We start from the raw sequence: 14,657 nt of genomic DNA, 5'->3' as shown, positions 1-14,657 counted from the left end.
GTCGGGGCTTGTTGCGAAGCCTTTGGAGGCAGCGTCGATAATGGCAAGAATTGGGGATCGGAAGCAGACCAAAGCTGGGTTCAGGAACAGGCAGGCTCATGAGCAGGGGCGAAACGACGAATTGAAATGTCGGCAACCAAGCAAAGACTTGGGAGCAGTGGCTAAGGCGGAGGTCCCTTGTTAAGACCTCAGTCGGGCATGAGATCCATGCGGTAGATGCTGTCTCCAGGAAAAGCATGCACAGGACAAGATAGCAAAGACAGGCTAGAGGTAGCATGCATTCTTCCAGCGTGGAGTGGTGGCATATCGCCGTATTTATCAAAGCCAAGGGTGTTATCCCCATCGCAGAAGTCATGCACTTAGGTAATGTATACCTCGCCGTCTATGCTATGCGTCACAGGGAAAACAACGTTGTTCATAGATCTAAGGCTGCGCCCGCTAGGCAGGTGATACGGGGATCAATACAGGCGGAACTGATTGCCAGGACAGTTTTGTTGAAGTCAACCTTCCAGACTCAGGCGTGTTAATAAGGCTGTTAGGCTGGGCCCCCCACGATGATCTTTTGAGCCGCAGAGCCCCGCAGTCAACGGGCTTGGCTATCAACCCCACATGAACTTGGCTCGTAGAGTTGTCCCCCTGGCGGCAGCACAGTCTCTTAACTGTCACATCCTCTTGGCGCCGCACTGTGAGGTTACTCCTACCTACCTTGATTAAGCATCGCTGAGAAGCAACATCGCACGTGGAAGCCAAATCTTCCCTCAACCACACTCGCCAGTTACCGCAACAACACTCTACCTACACAACACAGGTAGCTTGTTCATAGAAGCATAAGCACGCCAAAAACCGCGCGTTCATTTGCCACGAACAACGCGATGTCGGACCAAAATCATGCACCCACAGCACGATCCAAGCCGCCACCGGCGGGCGAGGAGGAAGCCGGCACGATGCTTAAGCTCGGCGAGTTCGAGGACGTGGACACTTTGACGCTGTCCGAGGCATCGCTGGTCATCAACGCGCTGATGACGAAGCGGCGAAAAGACCGAAAAGACCGGAACGAGACCGACGTCCTGAACAAGACACTCGACTACCTCGACGCGTTTGCGCGTTTCAAACAAAAGGAAAATGTCGAGGCCGTGGAACGGCTACTCAGTGCGCACAAAGAGCTCACGAAATACGAGAGGGCGCAGATCGGTGGGCCTTTTTTTTGACCTCTACCTCTCTCTCTCTCTCTCTCTTTCTCTCCCTTTCTCTCTCGTCACCCCGGTGTTTGTTTGTTCTCCTGTCAAACGTGCGTAGGCTGACCTGATTGCTTTTTTTTGTCAGGTTCCCTCTGTTGTGACAGCGCAGACGAGTGCAAGACTTTAATACCCTCGCTAGCCGACAAGATCAGTGACGAGGATCTTCAAGAGCTTCTGGACGAGATGGCTAAGCTCATGAGCACTTGAGGAAGTTGGCCCTGGCCCGGTTTAGAATGGGCAATAGGCGCACAATATACCCCAGGGGAGATGATTCGGTCGGGGGCAAGATTGGTGGCTAGGTGGAATTCGTGCATAACAACGCATATATCTCTCGGGAATCTGAGACGGGTGGCAGAAAGCGGGCATCTCCGCATGGCACGGCGTACAATGGCTTAGACGGACTTGGGTCAGTGCTTGTTCTCATTTGCTGTTTTCATCTTCTTGATCTCCATCGGAATAAGAAAATATACCCTTTCTTTCTAATGTAATGGCTCACGCCTGACTAATCCAAACCAGCTTGCTCGGAGCATCGTCTTGACACAAGAGACCAGTTCAGACTTTTGATCTCACAACTGCAGATTCTGAAATCTCGTCCAGCTGTTTGCGTACGTGCCGGTGTCACGCTCCCGCTGTGTCGAACTGAGCGTCGCCCTGGGCGACTCCACTGCCTCATTCACAATGGGCCGGGAGTCAATCTCAACCGCCTCACTCTGCGTTGCCTGCCCCCCTTCCATCTCTCGACGGACCACCGCCGAGCCAAGCTCGGATGGACTTGACGCTAAACTCACTCCCACTCCCCATGAATTGCCAGGCGCGAGGGAGCTGGCGTGGCTGCTGTGAGCATCGCTGCTCGGGTTGCTCAGGTGCAGGCCGCGTGCTGGAGGGGAGCTCATCATACTGTCCTCTTTTACCACCACCACCATTGGCCCCCAGTGCGATGGGTTGGAAGTGCCTTGGGTATTGCCGTGATGCTGGCTTGAACAGGGCGCCATACCGCTCGCTGGGTCAGACACCCCTCTCGGCATGCTGTGAGCCACAGACGAGTCGAAAACGGGTTCCAGCGCTGAAGGGTTGGGCTCCTTGACCGGCCCGCTTACTACTAGTAGCGACGGAGCGATGCTATCTCTCCGTTGTCGGCACCGGCCCCACCACCACATGCAGGTGCTGAGAGCCGCAATGACGGCCACAGCGGCACAAGCGACCACGATTCCGACAAGGGCGCCGACAGACAGCGTTATTCCGCTACTGCTATTGTTTGCGTTGACCGCGGTTGATGTGGAGGAGATGGTGGCTGTTGTCCCTGCGCCTGCGCCTGGAGTTGGCGTTGACGAAGGGGATGGGGAGGAGGATGCTGCGGCAGTTTCTGTGCGCGTCAGACCCGGTGTTGTTCTGATCGGAGATGTCCTGCTCGTCGTGCGTGGCCTTGAAGTTGAGGCCGAATCGGTGGTTGCTACCGGATGGCCGCGCGCCGAAGCAGGCCAACCGATGGGGCAACCGATGGGATCTTGCTTGCACGGATCAACACGGCAGCAACCGCTATAGTAGGGGTGTTTCCAGGTACAAATGTACCAGATGTATCCGCTCTGGGTCTCACATACTCTACTTGTCGTGTCGATTGCTGTCTCAGTCGAATCCATAGCGGCACAGCCCTCGAGCCTGGCCCAGCCCCGCGTGCGATGGGTGACAACCCACTGCTCGAAGCTTCGAAATCTCCGGAAGTCCTGGAGTCTAATTATTTTTGTAGATCCCGTGGTCCTGGTGTTATCAGGGGGGAGAAGCCGTTGGACAGAAACAGGAGGAAGAACGTTCAATGACCGACAGCCCTTCCCGATACAAGGCTGCAGTGTGGTTAAAGAGCGACCTGGTACGAGGGACGGGCGACGAGCGAAGAGACGGGAGCGTTTGAAGTTGGACAACATCCAGCATGGCCTCCTCCGGCTTGTTGCTTCAATATTGTACAAGTACAACCGACCACTGGGTTGCTGCAGTGGTGTCTGCCGCCTCGCGCGAATAGAGACCACCTACTACTAGTACCTAGGAATCATAGTACACGGCACCTGGCAGCGAAGGCAAATACAATTCTGCCGTCGTATCCCCAACCAAGCTACCTACTGGCAGGCGGCTGGTTTCTACAGTACCATCCGATTCACTTGAATTCTTCGATAGCTGTACTACTCGCGCGTCATTTGAAATACACCGACCAATGTCCTACGTCTTCAACTTTTCGAGCAGCAGCTTTGCTCCTTGGTTCCCGCCAGACGTTCCGTTCCCCCTATGCGCGCCCTTGTTCTTCGACTTTGACTTCTTGGTATCCGTCTTCGCGCTCTCTTCAGCTGCCTCCCCAGCTGCCGCCGCCTCGAGCGTCTTCTTCCCAGAACGTAGCTTCTTGAGTAGCTCCTTCTTGGAGGAGAAATCAGGAGCTTCCAGAAGTCCCAGCACTGTGAAGGAACTCGGCCCAGTGGCCCACTGAAGGATATGTTCCTTGATGACCGGATAGAGGATGTCGGCGAAATTGAGCGGCGGATCAACCCGCTTGACGGCACCGGCCGCCTTGTCAAACCGACCTCCAGCAATGAGCGTCTTGAACATTCTGCCTCCGTGCGGCGTCAGGGAGATATGTGGGGGAGGGGGGTAAAGCGGATCGGCGTTCTCGGACTGCGTCGGCGTGGGATCCCCAGCAGCAGTCGAGGCCACGGCCTCCAGCGCAGCGGTCTTGTCTCCCGTCGCCGACAGCAAGACGTCGGTAACGAACTGACATCCGAATGAAGTGGCGATGAGTTCCGCTGGCGACGTCGCCACCGCCGCAAGCAACAGCGGGGACATTGCTGCCACCAATTCTTTGCGGCGGATGTCGGCATCCTTTTTGCTCGTCTTCTTCCGGATCTCGTGGATTTCGGCCAGGAGCTCCAGATCATACGCATGGCTGGCTGGAAACAAGGATTTCGACTGTCCTTCGAACAGGTAGCAGATCGTGATGCGCGCGTTGAGGTCGTTGGCAAGGAAGACGATGTTCTCGATGCCTTTCTCCTCATTCTTCCCAAGAATCTCCGGGAAGATCGTCTTGGACGTCAACACAGTGTCATCGATGACATCGTATGCCGCCAGGAGGATCATGTGGCCGTGCGGGTCGCCGCACATGAGCTGGAATGTGTCCTTGTACATCTTGAGAATCTGTTTGCGGTCCTTTGCGCTTCCATAAGCCAGAAGCAAGCACGCCAGACGAGCTCCCGACTTGGTGAAGGCCATGTTCTTGAGCAGGTCGCCATTTTCATCGTCCTTCACAGTCTCGACGAACTCCTTGAGCTCCTCGCTCTCGGGCTTGAGGCTGAGGAAGTATTGCAGCATGGCATCGTGGAGCATCGTGAATCCAGTCATCTTCTTCTGAATGAGACCGTTGGTCATGCTGAAGAGGTACTTCATCACGGGGCCTCGTTTGCTGGGTTCATCGTCAAGGATCTTGCGGAGGTCTGCCGTAACTTCCTCGCCGGCACCGGGGGCGAACAGGGCAAACTCGGGCCCGTACCACTCTCGCAGCATACGCGCCTTTTGCTCTTTTGTTGCCACTCCGCGGTAGATGTCGTCTAGGATCCAAGAGGCTTCCGGGTGATTGATGAGCTTCCGCACCTTCCCGTAGAACTCGGGAATGATCAAGTCTCTGATCTCCTCGTCGTTTTGAACGAGAAGCTTGCCGATAAGAAACTTGGCGTATCTGCTTTCAGCGAGCTGCGCATACGCGCCTTGCAGCTCCTTCGCAATTTGCTTCCGCTGCTCCGGGGTTGAGTATTTGATGGCGGTCTGGACGGCACGGACAGCGTCATGCTTCAGGACGAAGTCCTTGATCCGGCCGGTTATGATGCTGTACAGTTCCTCGACGAGCTGTTGACGCTCCTCCTTGGGAACGTGGGACTTGCGTCGCAGCTTTTCCCACAGCTTCTTCGTCCGGTGAACCTCGTCCGCCAATGGCTTCGCGGCCTTGCGCTCCTGTGCTAGCTGCTTTTGCTTTGCGTGCGCCTCGCGGGAACTCTGGGCCGCTGAAAGAAGATCAGCAGGAAGTTTCATGTGTACCAAGTATAAAGAGACGGCCTCGCTCACCCGGCTTCCCCGATAAGTCAGTACCATCGCTGCGTGAAGGCACGCCTTCTTCGGATTTCCGATGCTTCGGCCCGCTGACGGTTCTCGCCTTCTTGGTAGCTCGGTATTCGCTGCGTCTGTTACTTTTGTCACTTTGGTCACTCGACGACGCCTTTCGCTTCGCCCCCGCGGCAGGTGCTGATGGTTTAGGTGCCATTGTGTGAGTGATCCTGGCTGATGCTCGACTGTGCTAGGTAGATCCGATTTCCAGCTGCAGGACCATCGACCTGTCAATCCAATTTTTTTGTCGACGGTCGGATCAGACCCCTGCTTCTGCCGGGCGGTGAGACATGCAGAGGCAGGGATGCGGTCACCCCACCATGTAACAAACCGCACCTGTCCCACACTGTTCGGTCTTCGGTGCCCCTCCATCTGAGGTTTCGCACTGGCAGTTCAATCTAGCCTCGGATCCGTCAAGTCAGAGTCAAGTCTTCTATCGGTTAATCTCAAAAACAAGCTGGACATGGGACGTGAAGAGCAAATCGAAGAGCGGGAGGTGCTCAACTCCATATTCCCAGATGAAATTACAGGTACTGTACTCTACAGTCAATTAATTACACTTCTTCTTTTTCTCTAGATTTCGCACGGGTGAGGGGCTAACCCGTCGCTGTAACACAGACATATCAGAGACCGAGTACAGGATATCGATCACCCTCGACATCGGCGACGATGAAGATGAAGCGGAACCACCGGTCATGCTGCTGACCGTGCGGTATCCCGAGGACTACCCGGACAAGGCGCCGCTCTTGGAATTATCCGCACCGCAGAACTCGACGCCCCACCAATACCTGAACATTGCTGAAGATAAGGATCAGCTTCTCCAAGACCTGGAGGCGACAGTCGAGGAAAACTTGGGCATGGCCATGGTATTCACCCTGGTGTCTGCAGTGAAGGAAGCTGCCGAGCAATTAGTGGCCGAGCGCAAAGAAGCCGCCGCCAAGGTGCACGAGGAGGCCATCCTGGCTGCCGAGCGCGAGGAGAACAAGAAGTTCCATGGCACACCGGTCACCCGGGAGACGTTCCTGAAGTGGCGAGAAGGCTTTCTGAAGGAGATGGAGGAGGCTCGGATCAGGGAAGAGGAGGAAAGGGCGGCAGAATTGAAGAAGGCCAGAATAAAAGAGCCGCCCAAGCTTACTGGCAAGCAGCTTTGGGAACGGGGTCTTGCAACCGCGTCCCAGGAGGAAGGCGATGAGGACGGAGTGCCGACGGAGGATGTACAAAAGCTCAAGGTTGGAGATAGCTGAGTGTGACTGGCTCAGACACGACGAGGTCTGTGAAGGCTCGGATGTGACGCGCGCAGCTCCCTGCATCCATATGCTGCAAAACGGAAAGCTCAGAAGAGTGGTATGCCGTGTCTTGACATATGCTATACCTTTAAAGCCTGACATGCATAGTCCCCGCCAAACCGTGAGATAAACCGCAGAGCTGGCTGTCGTAAAGCAGTCCGTAATCGTTTGATGACTTCCCACACACCCGTGCGAAAGTATGAGGCCGTCGTGACTATTGCATCTCTGTATCATCCTCGTCGTCGTCGACACCCCCCCACTCTTCTTCATCCGTATCTTCCCACGCGTCTTCATCTTCGGCATCTTCGGCTGCCTCGCCCAGCTCGCTTTTGATTGAGTTGAGCAAATCCTGGGCGTGCTCCCCTAACCTTTCATCTTCGTATTCTTCTCGCCGGAAGACTTTCAAGCACTGCGCAAGCCATTTCCTGGCGGACTTCCAGAAGGCTTTCCAGGCCTCGGTACCGGAAGCTTGCCCCTGGCTCTTCAACTTGTTGCCTAATATGTACCTGGCATATCCACCGAGATACAAGACCTCCACGCTTCGGTCGTCCTCCGCTATTAGGCGCTCGGTGACTTCCATTGCCTGCTTCTCCATCTCGACCTCGATTAACAGTCTGACCAGGCTGACCCTGGAGGGGAAGGCCGGCACTGCAGGATCTTCTGGCGCGAGGTCGGTCCACAGTCCTAAACTCCGCTTCAAAGCTTCCTGGGCCTCTTCTGTCCTGGCCTGAGAGATGCGAACATTGGCCACTGTCTGCCATGTCTCGGCGGATTCGGGCGCGAGCATGGTCGCCTCGGTGATAAGAGCCTCGCACCGCTGTTCTGCGTCCTCCTCCCAGCTAAGATCCGTCATGTAGACCTCCACCACGGCACACAACGTTTCAGCCAGTCTCTTCCGCTTCTCAGCTATGACTGCCTCCTGTGCGTCGCGCGTCAAGGGCCGTGAGCCAAGCGACTCGGAGAGTGTCTGTATTTGGGATCGCAAGGTAGTGGCACCGCGCTCAAACCATGAGACACTGTCGTGGCCGCCCTCCTCGCTGAGCTGCGCTAACCATAAAAACTTCTCAGGCCCGCCGCCGAGGTCTTCCGGGAGCGAACCGTCCTCATCCACTTTCACTGCCGCGGCGAAGAAGGCGCGAGCAGCGTCGACTTCCCCTAACTCGACATGTATTTGGCCGAGGAGTGACAGCGCGGCACCAGCCTGCCTCCCATCCTCCCCAATATGCTTGTAGGCATTACGCGCTATCCTTGCCGCAGTCTCGGCGTCTCCTTCCTCGAGGCACGCGGTGGCTTGGTTGAGGAGCTCTCGTGCGTTTACGCTTGAGTTCTGCGAAGCGGCCGCCTTCGCTCGGGCTCGTTCTCTCGCCTTGTCCTTCTGCGACTTATTTTTGGGCTTCGTTGGTGCCATTGCTTTGCTGTACAGTCAACTGGGCTTTGGAATTCGCGTGGTGTATTGGATTGAAGGCCTCTCTGTCCCGCACCCGGGCCAAAGGCACCATCCACAAATTTGGATTTTTGGGCTTATCGCAATCGGCTAACGTTATCAGGAGACCCGGCCCCACCTGCTGGCGGAGGGGTCAAGCTGTTGCGTTGCACCTTTGCACGTGGCCGGAGGTCGAATACACAATAACTATCAGCTGGGGGGAGTCGTCGGACTATTAAATTCTTAGTAGGGTTCTCAAGCTTGGATGCATACCGGTAAGTGTTGGAAAGTAATTTTAAAGGCCAGCCTTGTACGGAGGGGGGAGGAATCGGAGGAGGGGTAGAACTACCTGTACCTACGGTGTACAAGTACATGTATGTACTTACCTAGGTACGTAAAAGCCCAGCTTCCCCGATACAATCCACTTGGTGTAAAAAAAATAAATAAAAAAAATAAAAAAAAATAAAAAGAAACGGAAAAAAAGAAAGAAAAGGAAAAAAAGAAAGAAAAAAAAACATACCGTAACTTGAAGCTGGGATACACACGGTACTATACTTTATAAATAGTAGTACTGGAGCACATGCGGAGTCAAGGGTGGGCGGGGTGATGCAGAAAGTTCCGCCCGCTTTTGATCCGAAGCAAGGGCCCGAGTTGACGTTAATAAAGCCCGAGCTCGGGCGTCAACATGTCCCGGTTGTTCGGTAACTGGAGTGATTGGTTGAGTGGCTGTCAGGGCCTCGAGATAACGTGGGGAAGTCAGCCCATTGATGCTCCCCATTGATTGGTCTCATCGGGCTGGGTTCAATTAAGGACCTGGGGATCGTTGTTTGCCCAGTCCTGCACACTCAGTCACGTTTCAGATGTGAGCTTCCCCAAGTGATGGATGAGGCTTTGCTCGACATGAACAGGTGTGTGTGTTAGTGTGATGCTTTTATTATGTATAAGATAGCAGCCCCCGAGAGTGTGTCACAACCACTTCCTCGACTCTCGCCATCTGGCCGTCCATCTCACCCCACGAGAGTTCGTGCTTTTACTAGCGCAGAGGCAATGATCTTCACGACACATATCAGGCTTGCCGTCGTGGGCATATACCTCCTCATGTACGTTGTGAGTCCGGCCGGGGCCACAACCTTCGAGTTCCCGTCGTGTGTTGAAGGCTGCATAGCGTCATCCGGCTGCAAAACCAACAGCGCTAAATGCATGTGCCGGGAGGCAAGAGAACTCCTGCTGGACTCCGTCATTTCCTGCATGTACTTCAACTGCAAAGCGGACCTTCGAAATTTCGAGGACAGCTTCCTGAAGCCCATAGAGGATGGTTGTGAGCGCAACGACCGCGATATTCCCAGCTCCAAGGTCAAGGCGGCCGAGAGCTTGGCGAGTAGCTACATCTCGAAGCTGACTCCTCTCACGACTACGAAGAGCTCGACAACTGAGCGGGCGCCAACGCCTACGCTACCGACGTCCACGCCAAGCTCTTCGACAACCTCCGAACTTTCGTTGTCTTCTAAGACCACGGAACAAAACACGCCGGCGAGCACCTCGGTCACGGACAACGGTAGCGAGACTAGGTCGACATCCGCAGCCGAAGATACCACTGCCGCGCCGACATTGGTTCTAGCGCCGTCAGCGGCCGCCCAGCCCTCTACTTCTCGGTCTCCGGCCTCTGACTCTGGGTCTGGCTTCGATACCGACCCGTTTGGGAGCTCATCCTCTGCTGGGCACGTGGTTCAGCCGTTATTCTCTCTCTTGGGGCTACCCCTGGTTGTCGGTATGCTGGCGCTGGCTTTGAGGTGATACATTTGAGATCAAGCGGCGTGGAGGCTAGGGTTGGGAAACGAAGAGAACGATGGATCTATATTGTGTAATGATATATGTCGTGGGTCAACGAAGGGCCATATGTGTGTTTGGGGTGGCGTTGGTATTGTCTTAGTCGTAATCTGATATCCCGGATAATGGTGAAAGGCAGGGCGGATTCTAAACGGGAATATGGAATATATATAGAACCTGTGTGTCATTCTGTCATTATTGAAGCAAATCTATCTCTCAGCGACCGAGTTATCATGGCCTCCTGTCCCGCAAATCCCGAGCGATATCGACATCCATTATCATAGAGCCGGCGTCCCAAGCTCTTCCACTGGCAGCACAGATTGCAACAAATCTCGAATTGAGCCATCTTGACCCTGCTCACGAGCCTTGCCGGGCACTTGTAATGCCAAAAATTTCCTGGCCACGAGTTCCGCTTGGCCCAACCTCTCCCTATCCTCCTCAGACAGATCGGAACAGACCTCCACAAGGCTTTCGTTGTTGTCCTGCAAGGCCACAATGGCCTCCGCGCGTTTTATGACATCGCTTGGAACATCATTAATTGCCGCGCACAGTACCCCTAGACTGGATGGGCCTCGCCCTGGCAGGAGGTGGAAAAGAAATGTGATCTGGTCCTCTGGGTCCTCAGCTTGCGCCTCGAGTCTGACATCCAGATGCCCAAGGGCTACGTTCCCTTCGCTCCTGAGCAGACCATTCTCAAATATGTCGTGGAAATGTGTCCCAGCTAGCACCTTTGGACGGTCGACACCAAGATCCAGTAAGTAGGTGAGGTACGCTGCAAAGAGGGCTGAGCCACTCTCCGCCGTGGTGCCTTTGCCGAATTCGTCAATCAGGAGCAGGCTGCGTCGTGTTGCGAAGTTCATCGAGAACGCGGCTTGCTTCAAGTCCACCATGAATGCACTCTCGTCGCTGACTACCGTCTCCCGGGTGGCGATGCGGGTGAGGATGCGGTCGGTCACTCCGATTGTGGCACGGGTGGCTGGGACATAACTGCCGGTGTGCGACAAGTACACGATCAGAGCGACCTGCTTCATGTAGACGCTCTTGCCCGAATTGTTTGGACCCGTCAGGATGAGCATGGAGGGAGCTGCCCCTTTTCCGTTGCAATTTGTTGCCGTGGGATCCTCCTCGTCTACGCCGTCAGTACCACACCCGCCGGCCAGGTAGCAGGAGTTTGGGATATACGAAGGTGCGAGGAGTTCTTGGAGCGGGTGACGCCCATCGACAATGTCAATCGCATTGGAGGCCGTCATAGTAGGAGCTGTCCAGTTGTACTTTTCCGCTGCCAAGGCAAGTGCAAGCAGGCTGTCGAGCTCACCAAACAGTTCAGAGGCCTGTAAGATTGCCTCTTCATGTTCTAAAACGGCAGCTGCGAGTGCCATGATGACTTCAATCTCTTCATCTAGCTTGGTCGTCAGCTGGTGGCTCTCATCCGCTAAAGGGGCATCGTGCTGAGACAAACCGGCGATGCGTGAAGGTAAATCACCATACTGGGAGTCAAGATCCAACATAAGATGGTTCTTGTAGTACGCGACATCTTCGCTGACAAAACACATCTTCCACTCGCCCTTGATGTGATGTTGGCCGTGGTAGACTCCTTCTCCCGTCTCCGGATGGAGCGCAACGGCGATTAGGAATCCCAGCTGTGGCATGACCGTGCAATGCCGGATATGTTTGCCCGCGTCCCTGGGGACGTCTTGCACCACAGACTCCTTTAGATCGGGAAGCACATGAAGGACATCTGCAAACTCTTGCCTCAGCCCATCAAGATACTCGCTTGCTTCAGGTAGTATCTCTGTACGGCCACTCTCCTTGGATGTTTGGAAGTCAATAGTTCTCAGGATGATATCGCCAAGGTGCAAGAATCCTTTCACGTCGATATCGTTACATATCTGTTTCTGTCAGTGCCTCTGCGAGCTCGTTTATGAACATCAAGACTTGATTCTTACCCTAGAGAAGATTGCGATCTCCGAAGCGCCCTTCAATGCATCGGTTGCCTGCCGCAACTGGGCGGAGACCATCGAGAACCTCAGCAATGCTTTCCAGTCCCCGACTCGGATGGATAGCTGGCCGCGTATTCGGTCCACTCCCTTCTTCACATGAAGTAGGAGTGTTTTTGTGTTTTTTAGTTTCCTGAGCTGCTTCCGCATGTTCTTCACAGTCTCGCTGTTCTCCGCGCGCAGCAAAACCGCAATACTCCTGTGTCGCTCCCGAATCATGTCGATATCGGTGCTCGGCCGGAGGAGCATTTGACGGAGCCTCCTTTTCCCTTGTGCGCTGGAGGCCAACGCTTGAAGAAGACCCGTGATTGAGAGGGCCTCCTTTGCTTTTGGCTCGGAGCTGTTTGAAGAGCGAGTGTGCGGGTTGGGGTGCAGTTCCGACTGAAGAATTTGCAGGGATATCAGGGAATCTGCGCTCATGAGCATTGCATCTGCCGATGTGTTCATCCTGACAGACCTCACAACAAATGGTATAGTGCCCTCTTCACCATCTGGTAGGTCCTCGGCGGTCCTGCGACGTTCGAGATCTTGTAAAACAGCGCCAGCGCAGCCGACCGAAAGACAGCTTTCGAGATTGATCTTTTCGGCGATGCGCATGAGCCTGCCATGAATGGAAGGGCCAACGGCTCGCGAATGCTCCTCTTCCAGCGACAGGATCTCGACAGCGCCGGGGGTGGACGGCTCGAGATCAAGTCTTGCCAGTGCTTCCTTGCCTGCTTCATAATCGAACTGCACAGAGACAACGTGTCGGAGAATATACGATCCTTGTTCACCGCCTGATCCCTCGCTATCATCGAATCTCTGCGCATCTCGCTCGAGGAAATCGATCAGATCTCCGGGTGACCGGTTGGGTATGATGATTGACGTCGGCTGAACTTGGAGCATAATTGTGTCCACAGCCTCAATGCCGCCCATGGAAACCTCTTCCTCAAGCACCAGCTCTTCATCCATTGCAACGTAGTAAGCACAGCCGATTTTTCCGTCTTTGTCAACGTCGATGGCCATGATGATCTCGTTCAGCCTATCGTGGCCGTGGTTGCTACTGCTCTGTTCGCCTCCATGATTGTCATGACTTTCCCGCGGCACCGACCTCAGATATCCCTCGTTCGCCTCGGTGAACAAGGAAGGCGCATGGAGCGGGAACCCATGTCGACTTGACGGCGCCGCTCTTAGGAACGATGGCCTGGGTGGCCTTGCAACCCCTTGTGCAAAGGGAAGTACTGGATGGGACCGGCGGGAAGAGGGCGAGAGGCTGGGAGGTGTGGAAGCGATGCTTGAATCTCCGTAGGCATGTCTCCTCCGCACTAAGGCCCCCACCGGAGAGCTTGAACATCGAGCGATGTTACGGGGACGAATAGCACCCTTGGCGGCCCTAGATCTCTTACGGCGAGTGGCTGAGCTGCGAGAATCGGTACCATTGGAGGGCCGAGAAGACGGGTAGAGTGATGACGATGGCAGGCGTGGTGAGAGCTGAGAGGTGTTCGTGCGTGATGAGGATGCGGACCGGGACCGCACTGGGGTTGGAGACGATGAATCTGTACTCCGCGGGGACAACAGATGGGATGCGGTAGAATACACGCTGCGGGCGCTGCCGTTGGCCGGCATGGCCGATGCCTAAGCCCCGTCCTGGGGTCGTAATCAATCACTCGTTGACTGCGCCTGATCACTGGTCTGGCGTTGATGATGAGGGGGTTCTTTCAAGCTCGAGGAAGTCTGAGATGACACACGTGTTCCATGTAAGACTGCGTAGAATGTAACAGAGAGTCCATTGTCCTGCCTTATTCCTCCCTGGGCAAAAAGAACGGGGTAGAGCCTCGAGATAACTGACGGAGCCGGGGAACATCAGAACCACGTGGCTACCGGAAGAACCTCCGAGAGCTGGTCCGGCGACAGCTCAACCTAGAATTCAGGCAGCCGCTCAATTGAAGCATGAGCCATCGACCTATCAGGGTAGGGGCGGCTGGGTAGCGATTGCCACGGGAACCTGATCCACACGCTTCGGGATCCATGTCGGGAAGGAGCGACGTGTGATGCCAATGTCAGTGCGGACGGGGATCTCCTGGGAGGACTCATGCTCAGAATGATGATCTCCTACTAGTCTGTACCAAGCTGAAGTAACGTCGTTTTCTCTTGGATAGCAAGCGATATCGAGTCCTATTACTGCGTACCGCCAGCGTAGTACCGTGTTGCCTCCGCACCGCCCTTTTGCACCCACTCGGCGAATTCCTTCCGCTGCTTCCGGATGTCCACAAAGTTTGGCCGCGACTCAAACACGCTGAAAGGGTTTCCCATGTAGTCCCTGTCTACCACTCCAGAGCCGTCTGTAAACCCCGCCTCGCCCTCCCGCTCAATCTTGCCTGCCCAGACGCGCCACTCGATTGGGCGCAGAGGGCGGGTTCCCAAGACCAGTCCGACGAGGATGATGAGAGTGGATATGAGTGTTTCCAGTATAATGTCCAAAGGCAGGGAGCTGGACACCGTCGGTGACGACGTAAGCGAGGAGGCGGTGGCAGCTCGAAGGGACTGTAGCGCGGTGTGTTCTCGCGCAGAGTAGCACCTGGGAAAGTCCGTTAGCGCAAGTGACATGACGATGACAGGACTGTTTCCCTTACGCATGGGTAAGCAGAAGACCGCCAAATGCGGTGATGACTCTCGAGAGGAATGTCATTCTGGCGGGTTGAGATGTCCGTCTCACAGTCTCAAAGAGCTCTTTGTAACGAAGGCCGATTCCTGGACCGGGAAAGCTTGGAAGCTG

At 55.1% G+C, this 14,657-nt stretch overlaps 8 protein-coding genes across 8 annotated transcripts; 3 read left to right on the top strand and 5 right to left on the bottom strand.

The window, feature by feature from the left end:
* The first annotated feature begins 743 nt into the window (after positions 1-743).
* On the top strand, positions 744-1,625 carry B0T15DRAFT_32537 (HRDC-like protein). The gene is made up of 2 exons (XM_062864100.1): positions 744-1,191; positions 1,324-1,625. The coding sequence occupies exons 1-2, from the start codon at positions 873-875 to the stop codon at positions 1,443-1,445; spliced, it is 441 nt and encodes a 146-aa protein (XP_062726085.1). The 5' UTR covers positions 744-872; the 3' UTR covers positions 1,446-1,625.
* On the bottom strand, positions 1,626-3,302 carry B0T15DRAFT_32538 (uncharacterized protein). The gene has a single exon (XM_062864102.1). The coding sequence runs from the start codon at positions 3,155-3,157 to the stop codon at positions 1,805-1,807; it is 1,353 nt and encodes a 450-aa protein (XP_062726084.1). The 5' UTR covers positions 3,158-3,302; the 3' UTR covers positions 1,626-1,804.
* B0T15DRAFT_32546 (armadillo-type protein) lies at positions 3,302-5,591 on the bottom strand. The gene is made up of 2 exons (XM_062864107.1): positions 5,331-5,591; positions 3,302-5,269 (listed from the first exon to the last, which is right to left on the bottom strand). Exons 1-2 carry the CDS (start codon positions 5,524-5,526, stop codon positions 3,447-3,449), a joined length of 2,019 nt encoding a protein of 672 aa, XP_062726083.1. The 5' UTR covers positions 5,527-5,591; the 3' UTR covers positions 3,302-3,446.
* A 241-nt stretch (positions 5,592-5,832) lies between these two features.
* Positions 5,833-6,613, top strand: B0T15DRAFT_387895 (RWD domain-containing protein; the record flags this gene model as incomplete). Its single annotated transcript, XM_062864412.1, has 2 exons — positions 5,833-5,899; positions 5,988-6,613. 2 exons carry the CDS (start codon positions 5,833-5,835, stop codon positions 6,611-6,613), a joined length of 693 nt encoding a protein of 230 aa, XP_062726082.1.
* Positions 6,614-6,741: 128 nt separating this feature from the next.
* B0T15DRAFT_32516 (uncharacterized protein) lies at positions 6,742-8,461 on the bottom strand. Its single transcript, XM_062864099.1, has one exon. The coding sequence runs from the start codon at positions 8,061-8,063 to the stop codon at positions 6,870-6,872; it is 1,194 nt and encodes a 397-aa protein (XP_062726081.1). The 5' UTR covers positions 8,064-8,461; the 3' UTR covers positions 6,742-6,869.
* Positions 8,462-9,125: 664 nt separating this feature from the next.
* On the top strand, positions 9,126-9,872 carry B0T15DRAFT_488984 (uncharacterized protein; the record flags this gene model as incomplete). Its single annotated transcript, XM_062866558.1, has 1 exon — positions 9,126-9,872. One exon carries the CDS (start codon positions 9,126-9,128, stop codon positions 9,870-9,872), a length of 747 nt encoding a protein of 248 aa, XP_062726080.1.
* A 311-nt stretch (positions 9,873-10,183) lies between these two features.
* On the bottom strand, positions 10,184-12,907 carry B0T15DRAFT_481710 (muts domain V-domain-containing protein; the record flags this gene model as incomplete). The annotated part of the gene is made up of 3 exons (XM_062866045.1): positions 10,184-11,304; positions 11,365-11,794; positions 11,852-12,907. 3 exons carry the CDS (start codon positions 12,905-12,907, stop codon positions 10,184-10,186), a joined length of 2,607 nt encoding a protein of 868 aa, XP_062726079.1.
* An 876-nt stretch (positions 12,908-13,783) lies between these two features.
* On the bottom strand, positions 13,784-14,627 carry B0T15DRAFT_32479 (magnesium transporter). The gene is made up of 2 exons (XM_062864094.1): positions 14,515-14,627; positions 13,784-14,459 (listed from the first exon to the last, which is right to left on the bottom strand). The coding sequence occupies exons 1-2, from the start codon at positions 14,568-14,570 to the stop codon at positions 14,060-14,062; spliced, it is 456 nt and encodes a 151-aa protein (XP_062726078.1). The 5' UTR covers positions 14,571-14,627; the 3' UTR covers positions 13,784-14,059.
* Positions 14,628-14,657: the final 30 nt, after the last annotated feature.

Source organism: Chaetomium strumarium (genome assembly GCF_033439665.1).
Source record: "Chaetomium strumarium strain CBS 333.67 chromosome Unknown B0T15scaffold_1, whole genome shotgun sequence".
In the NCBI taxonomy this organism is placed as follows: Eukaryota; Fungi; Ascomycota; class Sordariomycetes; order Sordariales; family Chaetomiaceae; genus Chaetomium; species Chaetomium strumarium.
Note: the sequence above shows the minus strand (reverse complement) of the source record. Positions and strands in the feature narration are given on the sequence as shown.

What these genes read in the sequence shown, in the direction of transcription:
- B0T15DRAFT_32546 (XM_062864107.1), bottom strand. Translation starts at nt 5,526, where the DNA reads ATGGCACCTAAACCATCAGCACCTGCCGCGGGGGCGAAGCGAAAGGCG. An exon ending in TGACTTATCGGGGAAGCCGG is followed by an intron (nt 5,270 to 5,330) that starts GTGAGCGAGGCC and finishes ATCTTCTTTCAG; the next exon opens with CGGCCCAGAGTTCCCGCGAG.
- B0T15DRAFT_32537 (XM_062864100.1), top strand. Translation starts at nt 873, where the DNA reads ATGTCGGACCAAAATCATGCACCCACAGCACGATCCAAGCCGCCACCG. An exon ending in ATACGAGAGGGCGCAGATCG is followed by an intron (nt 1,192 to 1,323) that starts GTGGGCCTTTTT and finishes TTTTTTTGTCAG; the next exon opens with GTTCCCTCTGTTGTGACAGC.
- B0T15DRAFT_32479 (XM_062864094.1), bottom strand. Translation starts at nt 14,570, where the DNA reads ATGACATTCCTCTCGAGAGTCATCACCGCATTTGGCGGTCTTCTGCTT. An exon ending in GGTCTTCTGCTTACCCATGC is followed by an intron (nt 14,460 to 14,514) that starts GTAAGGGAAACA and finishes GGACTTTCCCAG; the next exon opens with GTGCTACTCTGCGCGAGAAC.
- B0T15DRAFT_32538 (XM_062864102.1), bottom strand. Translation starts at nt 3,157, where the DNA reads ATGTTGTCCAACTTCAAACGCTCCCGTCTCTTCGCTCGTCGCCCGTCC.
- B0T15DRAFT_32516 (XM_062864099.1), bottom strand. Translation starts at nt 8,063, where the DNA reads ATGGCACCAACGAAGCCCAAAAATAAGTCGCAGAAGGACAAGGCGAGA.